This window comes from Danio rerio, chromosome 25 (assembly GCF_052040795.2).
Source record: "Danio rerio strain M-AB ecotype USA chromosome 25, GRCz13ab, whole genome shotgun sequence".
In the NCBI taxonomy this organism is placed as follows: Eukaryota; Metazoa; Chordata; class Actinopteri; order Cypriniformes; family Danionidae; genus Danio; species Danio rerio.
In genome coordinates this window covers 6946024-6960756 of record NC_141045.1, presented here as the reverse complement: position 1 = coordinate 6960756, position 14733 = coordinate 6946024, and the positions used below count along the sequence as shown (strand labels likewise).

Genomic DNA, 14733 nt, shown 5'->3' with positions numbered 1-14733 from the left:
ATTTAAAACTAAACTTTACCTCAATAACATTGTTCACAGTTAATTAAATAGTGCTAATGTTGTTTTGAAGTCATACCTACATAGTATTTCAATATTCATAGTACCACGGTTAACAATATAGGGAACAAGTTGGCACTGAACGAATGTGCGGATATAAAACCAACTTTACCTCAATGGTATGTCACCCATTTTCCACGTCAAACTGTTAGAAAAGTGTGTTTTGTGTGCTGTGGGAAATCTTTTATGCAAAAACCACACGTAGGTCATAAATGATGTTTGTATATACTAAATATACACACACGGAGAGCAGAACTACGAAGACAGGACTGTCCCTAATCAAATTAACCAATATATCCAGCAGCCTTTATTTACTCGCTGTAAAATTTTCTGGTCAAAGTACTGATGTGCTTCTGGTCATGTGAGTCTCAGATGTGAGCAAAAACGCCCTTTTTTCTTTTGCAAGTCTTTTTTTTTGGGTTGGTTTTGCTGGGGGAAGGGATTTACAGTTTAATGAGTCATGATGAGGTGGATTGGTGTTTAAAGAGATAATTAATCTAAAAATGCTAATAAGCTGTTCATTTACTCACCCTCAGGCCATCCCATGATGAAGGGGACTGTTTTTCTTTGGTAGAACATTAAAGAAGTTTACTTTTTTGCTGAAACTGTGGTCCTTGGTGGTTTGTAAAATGCAAGTCAAACGCTTGCAGAGTCAAAAAAAGCACATTTAGTCTAAACACAATTGATTAAAATGAATAACTCTTGGTAATATTAACCAAAATATTCTGTCTGTGCAAGAAAATCTCTAGTAACTGGAGGCTTTGTGTCTAGCTTTGTTTAATTTGTGAACTGTCACCAGTTTAGCGTTTTAAAATAAAATTCTGTCATCCTTTGGTCGCCGTTCACTTTTCACAAATCTGTTTAAGTTTTTTTTTTCTGTTGAAAACAAAAGATTATTTAAGGAAATCGGTTACTGTTGATTTTCATAGTAGTGCTGCACAATATATGGTGTCGGCATCGATATCAGTGTGATCATTTGCAATCCGCTTGTTATGTGGTGACGTGTTGGTCACTCATGTAATACTGTTTCCGGGTCCAAGCCGCTGCTCATTTGAGTTGAGAAATCATTCGTTTATGATCACTTTTTATTCATAATATCACACATTAAAGTTAATTCTAAATAAAGTCAGTGTACACAACAATCTCTGGGCTTGCTGCATAACAAATACCAAAATTTTAACAATTTATAAAAAAATTAATCACTTTCTGGCAACTGGATATTAGGCATGGACATATATATTGCGATCGTGATTTTCGAAAGTATTAAATCGCTTTGTAAACGTTTATTATTACTATTTCATGAATCTCCCCGTTCATTTGAATAGAGCGCTTGGACCCGGAAGCGGCTTTGCGTGACGTCACACTTAACAAGCGGATAGTCACATCGCAGGATTTGCAATGTTGCGTTTGTATCACAATCAGGGCCGGCGCATCCATAGAGGCGACCGCCTAGGAAAGGGCAATGTCCGCAACAATTCCCTCAACACCCGCGTCCTCAGATATGTCCACGATACCTCCCTCACTCCCTGCCGCCTCTGTTATATCCGTGCCTAGGGCGGCATAATAGAGAAGGCGGCCTTCGCGACACCTCCCTCAACACCCGCTCTTCGATTTGATAACCGTTTATTTCTGCTTTCACTTTTGGGTTGAGGGCAGCGTGATCGTCCTTTGCCTAGAGCGGCAGTTCAGCTTGCTCCGGCCCTGATCACAATCTATTATTTGCACGTGTGTTTTTGATGCCTGTGATTGTATAAGGTCCGTGTACCATCCGTTCATTTGATTACTCCTTTTATTCTAGAAAACGAAACACCAGAAAAACAGTCAATATTTAGTTTTTCTGTTTATTCTGTAACCACACAAAAAACAAAAGCTCATCTGTTGTCCTGTTTTTAACTCAAAACGGAGATTAAAAACAAATCAAAATACTGAGGCGTTTATTCGTTTGATCAAAAAACAAACTCCAAAAAAATGAGGTTTCAAAATGTGGGCGTGCACGAGACGTAGACGCCCCTTTTTCTGCCGTTTGGTCAATAGCTATAAGGCTGTAGGATTTAAATCAAACTTTGCCTATCAACTCATACATACAACAGGTACATATACACCTATAAATTACACGGATATACATACTTTTGGATGTTCAAAACAATATATATGAAACTTGCGTATATACATAAACTTGATGCATGCATACACCCCACATACTCAATCACACATACATATAAACTAGATCTATGCATATGCGCCCAAAAACTCTCACATATAAATATAAACTCGATGCGTTTATAAACACCCAAGTAACCCTCGTGCAAACATACAAAATAAAATCCACAAACAAATGTACAATTAGTTGTGAACATGCAAGTGATTTCATATATGTGTGTGCATAGACTTCTCACAAGTCATTCGAGTTAAAAGGAATGAGATCATTATTTATCATTTAAATAATAATTAATAAGCCTATGAAATAGAAATAGTCCATTAATAGAGGAATTACATCTGTTGAGTAATGAATATAGATTATGCTAAATATAAAAAATCTTAAGTGATAAAGCTAGAAATGCTCTAGCAAATTATGAAGGTTTATTATGCAATTAAATTGCATTAAAAGCAATGGGTATAAGAAATCGTACCATTTGTGACCTTAACTATGATTAATTTGATGGAATTATGTTAATCTTTACCATTCAGTTACTGTACTTGAATACTGTTAGACTCGGGAAATGATAAAACACTGTATTTCAATTGTATCTTTTTCCTGATTGCATTTATAGATAGTAATGCATGAAAATACTCACAACACATGCAAATACAGAAACACACTGCAAATAGCACAGACTACAATGAAATGTGTCTGGGGACCTCAAAAAGTTTATACATAGTTTATTCAATTTTATGGAGATGCATTCCCACTGCAGAATCATCCCAATTGATCTAACATTATACATTCTGAATAAAATATTCAGTCGGTGTAAGAAAATATCTGCTAACTGGATGCTTTGAGCCTACCTTTGATTGATTCCTGAACTGTTTTCATGTTTTGTTTTGTTTTTTAACAGCGCTTAAAGAAATAATTCACCAAAACTGAAAACTCTGAAATCCTTTAGTCACCGTTCACAAACCTGTTTGAGTTTCTTTTTTCTGTTGAACACAAAAGAAGATATTTACTGATATATACTGTTGATTTCCATAGTATTTGTTTTTCTACTATTTGTGTCAGTGGTTAAGGGTTTCTTTAAAGTATTTTTTTCCTCTTAAACTGAAAAGTCAAACGCTTGCGGAGTCAAAAAAAGAACATTCAGGCAAAATTAAATTCATTCAAACTAGTAACTGTTCCTCCGGGAGGTAAACTGAGGTAATACGAACTAAAATATTCCGTCTGTGTAAGAAAATCTCTGGTAACTGGAGGCTTTGAGCCTAACTATGGTTGATTCGTGAACTGTTACCATTATAGTGTATAAAAAAGGGCAGAATTCTGTCATTTATTCACTGTTCACATTTCACAAACCTGTTTGAGTTTCTTTTGAACACAACAGAAGATATTTTGAGGCCACCGGTTACCGTTGATTTCCATTGCAGATTTAGTTAATTGTTGATTTTTATTTGTTTTTACCTACTATTGGTGTCAGTGGTTACAGGTTTCTTCGCAATATCTTTTTTCAGTTTATTAGATAAAACAAACTCTTAGGTTTGGAAACAACTTGAGGGTAAGTAAATAGTGCTCCTGTAAGGATACTAGAAGTCAAACTGGAAAAAAATACTACTTAGTTGTTTATTTATTTGTAAAAAGAAGTAAATTGAACTATAAGTACAATTGTATATTTCATATTTTACTGTAAAACATACTGAACATATGAATAAAATCATTCTGCCTCGAATCATCATCGTATTGCAAAGATAATGCTTTACAATAGCCATTTGTTTATTTAATATATACATTAAAAACCACAAATGCCGATATGAAAAATATGGTGCAGTTTATTGTTTTGCAATCAAAATGAGTTATTACTGTGAGTAATTGTAGGCACTAAAACATTTGTGCATGCTTTATTAAAAATCACCAACTGTGATCAATACTAGCATGGCGAATGTTATGTTTTTACTTCTTTTGTTGCAGGACTGAAAATATGTGTGGAAAACATGATTCATCCCCAATGCAAAGATAATGCTAGAATTGGATTGATTGATTTTAAATTGCATTGTACAATTCTTTTTTCTTACTTTATTGGTGTTTAACAAGACAATACATCAAAGTATACAATACAACATAGGAAAAATGACAGATTGTCTTATTTTTCTTATTTTCCCACTATCCCCTAAAAATAAAATTAATTAAATATATGAATCATAAACAAACATGTCCTCTAAAAGAAAAAAATAATTAATTGAATAATAATAAATTAATTTTTTTATAAAAAATTAAATTAATTCTTTAAAAATATATATAATAGTAATAATAAATCACCAACTTTACAATAAGAGCAAAAAACAAGTTCACATTAAGGAGTCAATATTTCCATTCCAATTATTTACTGTGTATTAGATCTGATATCAACTGAGCAGGGTAAGCCCTTGATATAGTCTAAAACAGGGTTCCAGGTCTTATAAAAAGATTTGAGAGATCCTGCAAGTAAACATCTTAATTTCTCAAGTTTTATGTAACTAAAGATTTCTCGGATCCACATGTCATGTGATGGAGGAAGCACCTGTTTCCATTTGATAAGTATGGCTCGTCTAGCTAAAAGAGTAGAAAAAGCAATAACCTGGTGAGATGCAACAGTTAAGTCAACTCTCTATGAAAAACCAAAAAGAGCTGTCAAGGGGTTAGGGTCTAGATTTATGTTAATAGATTTATTAAGTGTGTCAAAAACACTGGACCAGAAATTTTTCAAATTACATTGCACATTTTAAATAAAATGTGTTCAAATTTGGCTGGAAAATGTGATTACGTTTTAAATGAATGGTAAATAGGCTTGCTATTTAAAATCACAGTTTGTAATTAATACACACATTTTAATGTAATGAATAAATCCTTTAAAGTTATGCGATTACTGTTTAAAAATGCAGAATTTGTGCTTGATTTCAAACGCAAATAAGTAATGCTAAAGCTACTGTTACTCATTTAGCAACATCTTTTGTCCAGATCGAGGATAAAAGAAGCACTTCAAATCATCTGAGAGCTGCAGTATATAAACGCAATGACAAGTCTAAGCAATTTTTTTATTATTAGTATACAGTTTTGGCAAAAATAAATAGTTAAAACTTTTTTTTTCCTCATAAAAATAATCATAGACCCTGTCATGCCAATAATCACAAGCAAGCAATCTAAATAATTTCCATCTCATTCACAGTCAATCTCTGAGATGGATTCTCCATCACCGGACACAACCGGCCATTCAAAAGACATCTTCAGCGATCCGGCGGAAGACATCTTCAGCGATCCTCTCAGCGACATTAACTCCGAACCCAAGAAGAACTCGGACGTCAAGATCCCGTCTCCTGCTAGCGATGAAGCTGTTGACCTGTTCAGCGACCCGCTGGATGATGATGAACCCTCAGAAATGAGTTCACCCGAAGTCCAAAATCCTGTGCCAGATCTCTCAAACGAGCCTGCAGAACCGCCAAAGTCCGATAACAAAAAGCCGATATTCGAACCCGCTGCAAAAGTCAAGAAAGCAGCGAGTGCAGAGCTGTTTGATGATGATGAAGATGATGAGGATCTGTTTCAAGAGTCATTCAAACCAGTGATGAAGAAGCCTCAGGCCTCAGTGCCGCCTCTGGACGTTTATACAGAGGTGAAGGTCAAGCCACAGGTTAAAGACGACCCAACAGATCTGTTCACCGAAGAAGCATTAACGCCACCAGCCAGCAAACCTGCCGCAAACACCAGGACCAATGGAGTGCACTCTGAGGAGCAGGATCTGTTCTCAGGTACAGCACAGTTCACCTGATAGGGGCTCATTCACACAGATTGGGTTTTGCTATTCCAAATTTCCAATGTACTACTTTTTAGGGTTGCATGGTTTTTAACGTTACTATCATGATAACCATGACTCCAAAATACTGGCGGTGTTCAATGTGCGCTCGCATTTTACAGTTTTGCGCTTGAGTGCCTCCAAGTGCTGTTTACTATAACCTCAGCAGCTCTGTGCACGTGAACAAAAGTGCCAACCTGTTTGAAAAAGCGAGTGTTACGATCCTTGATGGCAATTTGTCTAGGGTATTAAAAGGAGTAACATAAAGATGACCAAAGTATAAACTGATGTTGAAGAATGGCAAAAGAAAACACCAAACAACAAATTAGCACCGCAAAAGATTTATTGCTCCCACATTATTTACAATTAGGGTTGTAACGGTATGAATTTTTCACGGTATGATAATCGTCTAAAACAATACCACGGTTTGACGGTTTCGCGGTATACGGTATGTTACAAATGTTACAAAATAATAGAACAGTGAAGCAAATTTGACTTTTTCCAAATAATATATTTTTAGTTACTATAAACATCACCACTTACAATGAACAAATAAAAAAAATAAGAAAATAATAAATAATGTGTCAAAGTCCAAATAAAGTCCAAATAAACATGGTGCAAATCCTCAGTAAAAAAATAGATATAAATATTTACTATACTATAAATAGTTACATAACGAAACTAGATTCAATATGGAACATCCTTAGGTTTTATGTGCCAGCATGGATATGGTTGTCTATCGATATGGATTTGGATATGGTTGTCTATCGATATGGATTTGGATATGGTTGTTTGCAATGCAGACAAACAGCTGCACCTTCATTTGCGTCTTTTGAAAACAGCAAGAGCAGCAGTTCGTCTTTGCTGTGTCACTGTTTTGTCATGTTTCTGTGCTGCTGTGCATGCAAAAGTACTTAGTATGAGAATTATTTCATAAAAAAACTTTTTTTTTTTGAGTTTTATTTAGCCGCGCAGAAATGTATGCCTATCTCTAATTCCGTGTTGTTCAAAAAGCTTGGTCCACAAACAAAAGCGAAACCTATGCTTATTGGTTGTGATATAGCGAGTTTGAACCAATCTGGGCATGGAGGAGGGACAATGCATCAATGTATAATGTCTGATTTGTCCGGAGACACAGTGACGAGCGTTTCTTTGTCAAATCAGCGTTGTCAAATGTTGATGACGTAACCGCACTGATTCCGGAGCCTCTGAAAGTCCGCCAATGTTATGTGATACAGCACTGGAAAGCTGAGATTCTCTTCTTTATGCCAATCTTTGAATTGTATGAATCGGATCAGCGGATCAAAAGTTATTAAACATTTAAGAGCAATACTTATTTTTAGCCGCGGGCGGCTGTCTCTGTCTTTAAGGGTTAAAACCGTTGATATGCAATTGTTCATGGTATGATAATCGTGCACGTTCAAATCGTGGTAAACCGTCATACCGGTATATTGTTACAACCCTATTTACAATATTTACAAACAATAAGATAAATTTGAAAAGAACCAAGACAAGGAGAGGGAACTGAAGTTTGCGCATGGAAATCAAAGAAATAAATATAACAAAAACATTCCCTTAATCTCCTCCCCAATCCACTAAATAAGAAAATAACAATATGAAAAGAAAAGTCTTCAGCGCAAAGCGCCCTGAACTTGCTCTAACTAATAAATAAAAATACAAAATTAGCGCACTTCGCTAACTAGTGTGTCTATACATCAATAATCCTGCGTGCAAATATGTATGTCACGTGACTTACTATGTTGTTCCAGATCTCCCTTGTCAAGTCACAGAAGGTTTTGAATGGAGCATTAGCGGGCTATAGATGCAGAAACACACGTCAGAACTCTCAAACAAATCTCACTTAAAGTCATCAGTTACTCACTCAAAGTCAACATCAATAGATCTCAATCAAAGTACACATCAGTAACAGCGACAACGCACACGGACACCACCAAACAGACAACACGCCAAAACAACAACAGCTGATTTCTCCCCGTTGCCGCTTCCGTTTTTAAAGGGCTCTGCAACGAACGCGATTGGCAGAGAGAGAAGTCATCGTCACACGGTTGATTAGGATTGGCAGTCCTGTCAGCCAATAGTGCTCCAAAGTAGGCGGTACCTGAGAAAATGACAGGGCCGGTACAGAGAGAGAGAAAGAGAGAGACAGAAAGAACATACACGCAGCAAAACTGTGCAGTTCGTAACAGCGAGCATGAGGCGTTTTTTTTTAATGACAATTTTATGCCTGCTGTTTTGTACGTTGGTGTGCACGATCACATTGACGCCCTTTATTTAGTCACGAGGTGTTAAACGATGGCGGAAAACGCAAGCAACAGTAGATTATTATTTTTTTTTTACAATATAAACCAAATAAAACCGTGACCGCAGAACTTTGATACAAACCAAACTGACATCAATTTAAATGCATGCGAATGTGTCCCATTAGATATGCAAGCTTGTGTGACAACTTTCACATGTCGCTGCTTTCCAGAATTAAAGCTTGGTGAACGCTGACCTGCGAATTTGCATTGTAAGAGCCAGTTATGCATAATTCATTTGTGATAATAATTTAGTTAAGGTTAAAACATGATAAAAATTGATATTTAAATACAATAAGAATTCATTGTGATTGTATTATCTAAAATGCATAATTTAATAATTAATGTAATTTAAAAACAGTTACTTTGGTATTTTGGCTTCCAACAGTAAAACGTCATGAGGTCATTAGTTCATACGTTTAAGTGAGATTGTAGTTTTGGATGTTGGAAGCAACACAGTTTTTTGGCCAAGCTGATCAAGTCTATTGTAACTTTGTATTTTTGTTTGCATTTGTTCAGTAAACCTTTTTTAAAAGAAGATTCGGTCTTACTCGCGTTTTTGCAAATACTGGTTGTTGGAATTGAAGCTGCAAAAGGTGGTACATAAGGATTTGCACGAAAGGTGTGCCACTACATGCAACATAAAATGAAGTAAAATCAAATCGTCACCTCTTTGTACAGAAAATATTAAAATATAATTTGGAATAATTGCTTATTTTGCAAGTTCTTGTATTATCCTGCCACTTTTCGACACACCAAACGACTCCAGTGTGACCCCAGCTGTAGTCTTTTATTTTTTTTTATCACAACGGATTTATTTATAGGCATCGGACTTGGTGGCCAGTGTTTTTGTGTGACCGATTTTTAGGATATCAAATATGAAACAACGCATATTAAAAAGACATCCATCAAGCATTCGTTTACATAGACAAACAATGGGAAAATAGCACACTATAAATGCATTCTGTGTCAATGGCCTCTAGCTAGATATGCAACTTTTCCTTGCTCATGACTCTACGTTTCAAATTATGTCTTGCACTTCCCTATTGTGGAACTTCCTGTCAAAAAAACTCAAATGAATCATTTTTAAGTAATAAGGTTGTGCTGCAAATTATTGAGAGGAACATTTGGCTTTATTTTCATCCGTCATGTAAATAACATTAAGCTTTGGTATTTTAACGTGACGTTAGCATCACAAGCACATCTGTCGCGCATTGTCTTTGTCTTCCAGATTATTTTCTCTTTGTATTCCCGACAATGAAGTGAAATTCAATATACGTCTGTAATTCTGCTGTGGTAAGACTTAATTTTGAGTTAATTCCTGGTCTGCTGAAAGTCGTATGTTAATTGTAATAAGTTTATATTGATGATATAGCAGAGGAGAATAACGACACTCCCTTGTACACAGTGTTTTTAGAGCAGGGGTGCCCAAACTTCTCTTATGATGGGCCAAAAACCAACCTTGATTGAGGCTAGTAGGCTGATGGTAAATATACTGTAGTTGCCATGAGTAATTTCCTAATTTATTTAATAATATTAAAAAATAACTAGAAAACATTGCTTTATATTAACTAATACAGCATCATTTGTTTACATATTATAATGAACTTATTATAGTAAAAACAATCTTATTCATAACAGAATGAGGTTACACTAGTCTACTAGTTCACTAGTCATCGGCAGCTTTGATTTGCCCACCGATGTCTTCTGCATAGTCCTCTATTCGTCGAGCGACATTGTTTAAATCTTTTTAAAAATGGATTAATTTACAATATTTAATTGAAACATTTAATTTTCTTCTTTTTTTGTGTGTAACTCTCTTCTCAGGTGGGATGGTGGGCCAATTCAAAGGTTACAGTGGGTCAACTTTGGCCCGCGGGCCCTACTTTAGTCATCTCTGCTTTAGAGTTTTATCGATATTAAGGTCATAAACAACTGGTGACATTTCTGCCACATTTTAAACATTTAAGAACATTTTCATTTAGAGCATTTTCGCATCTGTTTTAGTCATGTTTATAGTCTGTTTTAAATAAGACGATACCAGTGTTATAAAGTGTTTAGGAAATTAGTATAGATGAATAACTGTATTTTAGTTGTTTATTGGTTTTAATTTATACAAATTATAATCATTAAAAACTAATTTTTTTTGACCGTAACAAAGGTCAAATACAGTGAGAAACATTTTCAATATAAAAATATAATAAACTGATAAGAGATACCATCCAAGTCCACTGAGTAGAAAAAAAAAAACACCTTACTAGTACTGAGTTGGACCCCCTTTTGCCTTTAGAACTGCCTTAATCCTTCATGGCATAGATTGAACAAGGTACTGGAAATATTCCTCAGAGATTTTGCTCCATATTGACATAATAGCATGATGCAGTTGCTGCAGATTTGTCGGCTGCGCATCCATGATGTGAATCTCCCATTCCACCACATACCAAAGGTGCTCCATTGAATTGAGATCTGGTGACTGTGGAGGCCATTTGAGTATTGAAAACTCATTGTCATGTTCAAGAAACCAGTCTGAGATGATTCGTACTTTGACATGGCACGTTATCCTACTGGAGGTAGCCATCAGAACTAAAATGTAAAAAATAAGGGGCTACACGGTGGCTTCGTGGTTTGAACTGTCGCCTCACAGCAAGAAAGTCGCTGGTTCGAGTCCTGGCTGGGTCAGTTGGCATGTGTTTTCTTTGGGTGCTCCGGTTTCCTCCTCAGTCCAAAGTGGGGTTGCGGCTTGAAGGGTCATACACTCCGTAAAACATATGCTGAATAAGTTGGCGGTTCATTCCGCTGTGGGGACCCCTGAAGAATAAAGAGACTAAGGCGAAGGAAAAATAAATGAATGTAAAAAATAAAAGTTAACGGTAAAATAACTCTAATGTGAAGCTGTCTGAAGTGCGGTAGGCTTGTTGTTTTTTTTCCTTTTTAACATATTGTATGGCCAGAATCGTCTGCACATCGCTTTTGCGAGCGATGGATGAAGAATCCGCTTTCTCAGCACAGATACAGGAAGAGGAACAGGAATTCCTCGATGCCCTTTAAACTCTCACCCTGATTCATGCTGCCTATGGAATGTGTTTTGCATCTGCATACGTGTGTGCGCGTGTTTTTAGTTTTACTGTTCCCATAAAATGCTGTGTGTGTGATTTACTGTGTTGTCAGAAGCTACAGTGGAGTTGTCTCTGGACAGTCCTCATAATGACCGCAAGAAGAAGGACTCTGTGAACCCGTCAGTATCGGCTCCTGCTGCTCCTGTAGCCTCCAGCTCCAGCAAACCTCCGTCCAAAACACTCGAGGAGGTACAACACCTGTTCATATATGTTTGACCAATAATATAAAGGATTTTCATGGTACTTGATTCATTTCCAGTTGACTCTTCTGAGCTGATTCTTATTAATGAATCAGTCCTAAATCAATGCATGTTTGTTTCAGTGTTAAATTATGTTAATGTGTCTATTATTATAATTATAATTATAATTATTATTAATAATAATAATTATGGCTATGATATCTCCCCTATGGCTCCCCCATCCTCTTTGGTTTTTTTTTTTTTTTTTACTAACTTTTTACATTTTAGTATTTAATATTCATATAATTTTTATGTTGTTTTTTTTTGTAATGTTCTGTTTTATGTTAATGCTTTGTTTAATATTTATCTGCATTATTTGCAAAAAAAGAAAATCAAATAAAATTATTATTATCATTAATATATTTATTATTATATTATAAATTACATTATTATTATTATATATTAATATATTATAAAACTTTCGGTAATTATATTACAGTGATTTAAGTCATTTAGTAATAATTTATCAAATAATACTTAATATTGAATTCATATCTCATTTATCTAATATTATTGTTTTTAAATCTAATTTGTATTTACTTGTTTGTTTTTCATCTTTCACCCCAGTTTGAAAACCCTTTTAAATTATTTACTACACATATATACATATTATAAATGCATACATATACACTAATGTGACATTTTAGATAATTAAAATAGCGAAAACTATTTTTGTTATTTAAAAAAATATATATATCTGTATATACACATTAAGGCTGCACAATATACCGGAAAATCTATTGTTATCGTTGGAATCTATTAATTATCGTTATTGTGACAATAGTATTATTTACGAGTAATTTATATATATATATATATATATATATATACATATATATATATACATACATACATACATACATACATATACATACATATACATACATACACACACACTCACACACACACATATATATATATATATATATATATATATATATATATATATATATATATATATATATATATATATATATGAGCAATATCACACTAGTAGCAGTGCGATATGGCTGTATATTAACACTGGTGGGAGGTGTGCCTTAGTGTCCCACCAGTGCTGATATACAGTCATATCGCACTGTTTGGAGTGTGATATTACGCTTATACAACAGTTCGACAGCACAATCGTGTATATAAAAAAGAAAATCAAAAACAGAGAGTCTAAAAACCCTTTTGTATTAGGAATTACTTTCGTCCGCCATTCATTTACATCTGCAGCTGACGTTAGAATAGCAGAAGCCGTTACTGATTGACCAACGTCACTTTAGAGCTAGTTTTTGAATGATTCTCTTCTAACGTGATTACAAAACCGCTGATTTTGCTTACATTTTAAGTATATAAGGCTGAACGTGACATGAAATGTCATCCATCTACAGAGATATCTCCCTACAGTCTATTACAGTCTACAGTGTTTTTCTTTTGCCATCGGTGTTGTGACGGGTGCCAGGTGTCCCAGCGTTTACCCGGAGACTTTAAGGAATGAGAAACTATTTCGCTCTTCTTATTGGCCTTTATGCGTTTTTCCCCTGTCGACTACATGCATGCCAGTCAACGACAATGAGTAGAAAAAAGACACTCAAATATTCATCGCAAAATAAATTGTTACATTATTGAAATAAAAGATTGATACAGCGGTAGAGCGACCATCTCACACTTCTCAGAGCTCGCCAGACCTGAGCTCCTATACATGCGTGCTTGTATGGAGGCCATTTGCATACAGTGAGCTCATTATCATGTTCAAGAGACCAGACGTGATTTGCACTTTGCACATGGTCTCTTTTTCAGACCATTCTCTGTAAACCCCAAAGATGGTTGAGCGTAAAAATTCCAGTAGATCAGCAGTTTCTGAAATACTCAGACCAGCCTGTCTGGCACCAACAACCTTGCCACATTCAAAGTCACTTAAATCACCTTTCTTCCCCATTCTGATGCTCAGTTTGAACTGCACAGGTCGTCTTGACCATGTCTACATGCCTGAACGCATTGAGTTGCTGCCATGTGATTAGCTGATTAGAAATTTTCCTTGATAAGCAGTTAGATGGGTGTACCTAATAAAGTGGCCGAAGAGTGTACATCTATATACAATGTTTTTAATGTGTTATTCATTTCAGTCAAACATGATGCACTGAAATAGCTAAAACTGATCAGAACCATAGAAATTTTTTTATAAATAGCAAAAATGTTACAATTACTATAGAGAAAACAAAATACAATGCTACTTATTCTTCCTTATCTACATTTCCTAAAAGTATCACAGAAGAGTTATTAACCTCTTTCCCATCTTCACTTCACGTTTTTCCTGTTTCCTTGTTTCGCACAAAGCTGGAGGAAGAGGAAAGTGAAGACAAGTTTGATCTGAACGTGTCCATCACAAATCCAGAGAAAGTCGGTGAGTCGGTCGGTTCTCTGCTAGATTCAGCTTTCTAGTATCTCTTTGTTTTTGCAGGTTAATGCTGTGCTCATAAAGCAGCGGTTTAAAATAGCTTTGGTTGGGCTGAGCTTGCGGAAAACCAGAAACTAAGATGATAAGATGAGATGAAATAGTTGTGATTAATGAGCTGAGCCACTGATATGACTGTAGAGTCCTGCTGTATAATCACAGCTTCCTCTTTTTGCCCTTTGCCAGCTCTTTTTCACTTCCTGTCCTTCTGCTGTTTTAAAGGTGTGGTGCTTCTGCAATGTCTAAAATCAGCACTTTTTGGTGTAGGAGATATGTTTGAGATTAGCGTTTTCTCACATTTGCGTTTTTTTTGGGGGGGGGTTAGGCTTTTTTGATGCGTGTATGGTGAAGAGTTTAGGTTGTCGTTTGGGAGGTGATGAATATAAACTTAGTTACAGTTTCATTCTTTTCTTAAGGGTTGTTATCATAGGTGTGCATAGATTTTTTTTTTTAAATCTTGATTCTCACTGTAATCTTGGAATTAATCTAGATTAAAATGGCTCATTTGAATTCTGTCGAAGGCGTTCAGATTATGTGTGCTACCCAAATAATGACTAAAAGTAAGTCCAGGTTTCTCAAGCCAGGTGGCGC

The 14733-nt window shown here is 35.4% G+C and overlaps 1 protein-coding gene across 1 annotated transcript in view; it reads left to right on the top strand.

Annotated features, from left to right (window-relative positions):
* Nucleotides 1-14733, top strand: part of snx1a (sorting nexin 1a) — a 33957-nt gene that overhangs the window by 840 nt on the left and 18384 nt on the right. Inside the window, 3 exon segments of the mRNA NM_001128671.3 lie at nt 5406-5985; nt 11516-11652; nt 14025-14091. Coding sequence (NP_001122143.3) covers nt 5406-5985; nt 11516-11652; nt 14025-14091 — 784 coding nt within the window.